This window comes from Octopus sinensis, unplaced genomic scaffold (genome assembly GCF_006345805.1).
Source record: "Octopus sinensis unplaced genomic scaffold, ASM634580v1 Contig17716, whole genome shotgun sequence".
In the NCBI taxonomy this organism is placed as follows: Eukaryota; Metazoa; Mollusca; class Cephalopoda; order Octopoda; family Octopodidae; genus Octopus; species Octopus sinensis.
In genome coordinates this window covers 15001-22252 of record NW_021835261.1, presented here as the reverse complement: position 1 = coordinate 22252, position 7252 = coordinate 15001, and the positions used below count along the sequence as shown (strand labels likewise).

At 40.9% G+C, this 7252-nt stretch overlaps 1 protein-coding gene across 1 annotated transcript; it reads left to right on the top strand.

Moving 5' to 3' along the window:
• The first annotated feature begins 206 nt into the window (after positions 1–206).
• Positions 207–611, top strand: LOC115231187 (protein GVQW3-like). Its single transcript, XM_029801263.1, has one exon. It carries the CDS (start codon positions 207–209, stop codon positions 609–611), a length of 405 nt encoding a protein of 134 aa, XP_029657123.1.
• The last annotated feature ends 6641 nt before the right edge of the window (positions 612–7252 follow it).

The window sequence follows — 7252 nt, the reverse complement described above, 5'->3', positions numbered from 1 at the left end:
TATTTTCTGGTAAGTACAGTCTTTTCGGAGTATTCTTGCTCATTTTCATGATTCTGATATTTTCATTTTTTTTATTTAGTTTTTTTTTGTAGATTTTTGGATAAACATGTGTCGAGGTCACAAGGAAAATGGAGAAAACTGAGTGTCGTGCTGTCATAAAGTACCTTCATTTGAAAGGCTTGATTCCATCAGAAATCCATGAAGATATGGTGAGGACCTTAACAGGCAATGCCCCTTCATATGCAACAGTCAAACGCTGGGTAAATGAATACCATCGTAGCAGGGAGAGTGTGGAAGATGATCCCAGACCAGGGAGACCTCCAACTGCAACCACCGAGGACAACATTGACCTTGCTCTTGGTATGATATTACAAGATCATCGAATATCATGTCGCCAGATAGCTGAGAGACTGGGCGTCTCAAATGAAAGAGCAGACAACATTGTGGAAAAAGAACTTGGGTTCTCAAAGGTTTCAGCAATGTGGGTTCCTCGCCCTTTGACTCCTGAACAGAAACGTACCAGGTGCACTTTGTCCACGAGAACTCTGGAACTGTTTGAAGCCGATGAAGAGAATTTTCTTGCTTGTTTCATCACTATGGACGAAAGTTAGGTTCATCACTGCCAACCTGAAGCCAAAGAACAATCAAAGCAGTGGAAGCACACATTTTCTCCTGCCCCCAAAGAAGGCCAGGGTCATTCCTTCAGCTGGCAAGGTCAGTTTTGGGGGATTCTCAAGGTGTCTTACTGATCGATTACCTTGAAAAAGGCCATATAGTGACAGGGCTGTATTATCCTAAGCTACTGAAACGCCTCCGAGAAGCAATCAAAGAAAAAAGGCCGGGAATGCTCACCAGAAGAGTCCTTTTTCATCACGACAATACTCCAGCCCATACCTCAGTGGTTGCCATGGCAACAATTCGTGATTGTGGATACGAACTTGTTCCCCGTCTGCCTTATTCGCCAGACTTAGCCCCCTCTGACTTTTATCTAATCCCAAAAATGAAAAGAGCCCTGGTTGCTCGCTATTTTACCAGTGACAATGACGTCATAGACGCTGTAGGAAGTTTCTTGGAATCTCAAACAAAAGAGTTCCTCCACGCCGGAATAATGGCGCTTCAGCACCGCTGGAGAAAGTGATCAGCTATCGGGGGAGGGGGACTGGGGACTGTTTTGTTTTTTTAAGGTTCAAGACTTTTCATACACCCCTCGTAAGTAATAACAATACTGACAAGTAATGCTTGTTGCCACTCCAGCATGACAGTTCTGTACGGAAGTACGTTACTACAATTTTTTATACCTCAGGGGGACAACTTCTCCAACTGGTTAACCACACAGCCTGTGTTTGATTTACTGTGAGTAGGGGATCGAACTTTACCATCAAGCTATGTTTTATTTACTTCTGGTTTACTTTTGGTTTGCAAGATTCTTTATGCGAATTCATGTGTTGAAGCAAATTTTGTTGTTTTAACCCCCAAACTCACATAAAGGTTGCAAATGGTAGCGAAAGATAGAAATATCATTATTTCTAATTCTCTCTAAAGGAGACTACTTTTCTGGACTGCTATGTTAGCTTGGCGATAACTATTAATATCCAGTACCGCTGCCGTAGTCTCATTTAGAGAGAATTAGAAATAAAGATATTTCTATTTTTGAAAACCAATGGATGTATTCCACTGAATTTAGGTAAATAATCTTTCGAACTGTCGGTCAGTAGAGACGCCTGCTGGATTCAGCTACTCCACCCTGATACGAGGCAACCACTTCGAAGCTAGTCTGTGGATGCCAGACCAGTAAGGGGAAGCTGCTGACCTCCCCTGTTCGAAGGTTATAACAGACACAGGTTTGTGTGTCACATAGCTAACTAGAGGCGATGGCCTCTTGGAGCTAATCAACGGCAGCATTCGTTCTATTTTTCTGGACTGCCGTGTTAGCTCGGCGATAACTATTAATAGGTATCGAAAGAGCTTTGACAAAACGAAATAACAAAGAAAACTAAAATAAACAACTTACTGTTTAACCAAATTAAATAAACAATCGGTTAGTTAGCCAGATATTTAACCAAGTGACTAATAATAAAGGAGCGGAATTGGACCAGTGCGTGTGTTAATAATATCGGCGTAATGACTCTCCTTACATACATACAAGTACTACCTTTGCAAACCCCAGGTTCCCAGGTATAGATTCAAAAACGTTTACGCAATCACCTAAACCCAAAACTCATCGAAACCAATGTCTCGGTTAAGGTATGGACTGCAAAGATTGCGGACGCTGTAGTTAATAGAGACCCCTGTCGTATTAAAGTTGATGACAAGTAATGCTTGTGGCCACTCCAACATGGCAGTTCTGTACGACGGAAGTACGTTACTACAATTTTTTTTATTCCTCAGGACATCTTCTCCAACTGGTTAACAACCCTACAGCCTGTGTCACATAGCTAACTAGAGGCGATAGCTTCTTGGAGCTAATCAACGGTTCTCCTTGCAAACAAAGTAGAACACTTCGCGAGTGTTTGCGAAAGTGATTAGCGAGGCGATGGTTTATTTCACTAACGTAAAAAAACATCGGTAAGTTTACAGGCAATAAACTAAAGGTTCTCAACCACTTTTTTTTTTTTTACCTATGGACCCCTTTAATTACCATTTTATTCTGGTGGATCCCCATGGCCATTTGATATCTAAAAACAAGTCTAAAGAAACTTCTTTCGAAATTCTTATTTTGTTTTTTCACACGTTAACTTGTGTCGGTTGAACTGTGTAAAATGTCAGAGAAAGAAAGCTCACTGTTTCTTGTAATAAATACTAATATCCCACTTCGTGGCACCTTGGGCAAGTGTCTTCTGCTATAGCCCCGGGCCGACCAATGCCTTGTGAGTGGATTTGGTAGACGGAAACTGAAAGAAGCCTGTCATATATATGTATATATATGTGTGTGTGTTTGTGTGTCTGTGTTTGTCCCCCTAGCATTGCTTGACAACCGATGCTGGTGTGTTTACGTCCCCGTCACTTAGCGGTTCGGCAAAAGAGACCGATAGAAAAAGTACTGGGCTTACAAAGAATAAGTCCCGGGGTCGATTTGCCCGACTAAAGGCGGTGCTCCAGCATGGCCGCAGTCAAATGACTGAAACAAGTAAGAGTAAAGAGTAAGAGTATATACGTCTAAAGCAAAATTTTTTGAGGGGGGCCTTAAAATACAATTGTGGATCCTCAATAAACTATTTTGTTATGTGGACTCCCAAAATTCATGCATGAGCCCTCAGGGGTCATATGGAATCCGGTTGAGAACCACTGCAAAAAACGGTGTTGGTAAAAGTTCAACAAAAGTTTTGTTCGTGATGTTGTACTGAGGCTTAGCGGCGGTGTAGGTTGTGATGTTAATAATGTAAGGCCAAGCATTGCATGTACAGCGAGTGTATTTAAAAGTGCCTGGTTGTTTGCGGCTGGTCAAGGAGCTTATAAGAGGTTGTAGAGAAACTCAGGTTTCTTGAAATGTGAGAAGAAATGATGCAGCAGATATCAGAGCGGATTATCACTCAAAGAGTAGGATTTGAAAGTTACAGACGAATCTGCGTTTCAACGGAAGGTTGGATTACTGAAATCCGAACACATATATTATATAATGGTTTTATATGCGGCGACCTGGCAGAAACGTTAGCACACTGGGTTAAAAGCTTAGCGGTATTACGTCTGTCTTTACGTTCTGAGTTCAAATTCCGCCGAGGTCGACTTTGCCTTTCATCCTTTCGGGGTCGATAAATTAAGTACCAGTTACGCACTGGGGTCGATATAATCGACTTAATCCGTTTGTCTGTCCTTGTTTGTCCCCTCTGTGTTTGACCCCTTGTGGGTAATAAAGAAATAGGTATTACGTCTGTGTTTACGTTCCGAGTTTAAATTCCGCCGAGATCGACTTTGCCTTTCATCCTTTCGGGGTCTATAAATTAAGTACTAGTTGCGTACTGGGGTCGATCTAATCGACTGGGCCCCTCCCCAAAAATTTCGGAAGTTGTGCCTAGAGTAGATAATGTATGCGTGTGTGAGTGTGTGTGCATATATATACATATATATATTAAAGGCATGAAACTGTGTATTAGTATTTCAGTTGATAAATGATGAAGAATTATCTATCTATCTATCTATCTATCTATCTATCTATCTATCTATCTATCTATCTATCTATCTATCTATCTATCTATTTACCCATCTATCTCTAGATAGATAGATAGATAGATAGATAGATAGATAGATAGATAGATTGATAGATAGATAGATAAATAGATAGATAGATAGATAGATAGATAGATAGATAGATAGATAGATAGATAGATAGATAGATAGATAGATGGATAGATTATGAATAAAAGCATGCTTATGTGAAACGAAGAAATATACGCAATGAATATAGAGAAAGAGAGATATAAAGAGAAAGGAAGGTGTAGAGTGGGAGAGAGAGGTAGACAGACAGACAGATAGGCAGAGAAGTAGAAAGAAAGAAAGAAAGAAAGAAAAAGAAAGAAAGAGAAAGAGAAAATGTGAGAGGGGGGAGTTGCGGGGGATGTAAATGTGAAAGACAGTGGGGTGTGGGCGGAATCAGAGGCGGAAGAGCAAACATTTTAGAATAATCAATACATAAACCAGATGTGATTTAACTGGATTAATTTTCAGAGAGGGAGGGAGAGAGAGAGAGAGAGAGAGAGAGAGAGAGAGAGAGAGAGAGAGTGAGTGAGAGAGAGAGAGAGACAGAGAGAGACGAGAGAGAGAGAGAGAGAGAGTGAGTGAGAGAAAGAGAGAAAGAGAGAGTCAACTGTTTTTACATCCTCGTTATGCGCTTATGTTTATAGACCAATAATCGTCTATTTACATTATTAACCTCTAAATATCATACAAATGTACACCGCAATGTATATATATATATATATATATATATATATATATACGCGTATGAATATATATACGCGTATATACGTACATATATTGTTGTGCGTATGTGCGTCATACACTTTACACTTGGAAGATTAATTTTGAGCGACAGGAAGCATATTTTGCTAAGGTTTATAGGTGTCTAAATATTTATTTATGATATTAACCTCTAACTATTATGCAAATATACAGAGCAATATATACGCGGAGTATGCATGTATGTATGCATGCATGCATGTATATATGTCTGTACAGATGTATGTATATATGTGTGTGTGTGTGTGTGTGTGAATGTGTACATACATACGTTCATACGTATATATATATATTTATTTATTTATTATACATATATATATATATATATATATATAGATATATATACATATATGTATGTATGTATGTATATATGTATGTATGTATGTATGTATATGCATGTATATGTATGTATGTATCTATGTATGTATACATTCACACGTCTGTATGTATATAAATATATTTAAGTGTGTGCGTGCATGTGTGTGTATGTATGTATGTATGTATGTATATATGTGTATGTATGTGTGTGTATATCTGATCCTGTGAATTATCACACACACATACATTCATTCATACGTCTATTACATATTACATATATGTACGCACAGAAGGAACATTCCAGAAGTTTTTCAGGAGAGACATTTATTAATTTCAAAGAACTACAAATCTCTAATCTCCTGCAAAACTCTAATCTCTATGCTTCTATGCACTTGCTGAAGCACTCCAGCCACTTCGTGGAGGCCCTACTGGAAGTGGAGGCACATGGCCTAGTGGCTAGAGCAGCGGACTCGCGGTCGAGGGATCGCGGGTTCGAATCTCAGACCGGGCGACGTGTGTGTTTATGAGCGAAACCCCTAAGCTCCACGCATCTCCGGCAGAAGGTAAGGGCGAACTTCTGCTGACTCTTTCGCCACAACTTTCTCTCACTCTTACCTCCTGCATCTTGCAGCTCACCTGCGACGGTGCGGCGTCCCGTCCAGGTGGAGAACCTATACGCCAAGGAAACCGGGAAACCGGCCCCAATGAGCCAGGCATGGTTCGTGAAGGAACAAACAACAAACAACAAAAAACAACTATTGGAAGTCTCTCCAAAGTGAAAATGCCCAAAATTATAATCACAAGCTCCTTAATCTTTTCGTTCTGCTTGGGAAGTAAACGACAAGTCACCGGGTGCAAAATCTGGACTGCAGGGAGGATGAAGGACAGTTTTTATACCAAACTCGTTCAAGTAGCTGCTTACCAGGATGGAATTGTTAACTGGAGTACTGTCCTGGTGCAGGTTCTCTAGCACTTTTACTACGAAACCTTATCTTAAGCTACCTCAAAACCTCCACAAATCTACACTTTGTTCACCGTCTGACCAGAGGGAGCCCAGTGGATCGTGGCACTCCGTCGATTACGACGACGATGGTTCCAGTTGATCCGATCAACGGAACAGCCTGCTCGTGAAATTAACGTGGAATTAATAATATTCATAATGTTTTCTCATGAGTTTTCGTTTCACATGATTTTCGTTCAGTTTCAGCCTTTCGCGTCTTGAGAATATATACGTCAGAGAAGTCACAGCCATCTTCATCTTGTTTTTGATGTTTGTGGGGATGTTTTATGCAGCTTTGAGTTCTTACATAGCCTCTTCGGCATCCTGGTCCGTACGTCATTTGATTGATTGGCACTCCGTCGGTTACGACGACGAGGGTTCCACTTGATCCGTTCAACGGAAGAGCATGCTCGGGAAATTAACATGCAAGTGGCTGAGCACTCCACAGACACGTGTACCCTTAATGCAGTCCTCAGGGAGATTCAGCGTGACTCAGAATGCGACAAGGCTGGCCCTTTGAAATACAGGTACAACAGAAACAGAAAAAAAAAACACTGAGAAAAAAATTGTAGTGAAAGAGTACAGCAGGGTTCGCCACCACCCTCTGCCAGACCCTCGCGGAGCTTTCGAGGCTTTAAGCGCGGAAATCTATCGATATCTTGTGTTTAGCCCCTTGTGGGTAGTAAAGAAATAGGTATTTCGTCTGCCGCTACGGTCTGTGTTCAAATTCCGCCGAGGTCGACTTTGCCTTTCGTCCTTTCGAGGTCGATTAAATAAGTACCAGTTACGCACTGGGGTCCATCTAATCGACTTAATCCGTTTGTCTGTCCTTGTTTGTCCCCTCTGTGTTTAGCCCCTTGTAGGCAATAAAGAAATAAGAAAACTGCTTTCAGTTGACCAAAAAGACACTCGGGTTTCAGTTGCACAAGCTCTCCTTGATTGTGCCGAGGACGATGAAAACTGTTTGAAAATTTTGCGTAG

Coding starts and splice junctions, on each gene's coding strand:
- LOC115231187 (XM_029801263.1), top strand. CDS start 207: ATGGTGAGGACCTTAACAGGCAATGCCCCTTCATATGCAACAGTCAAA.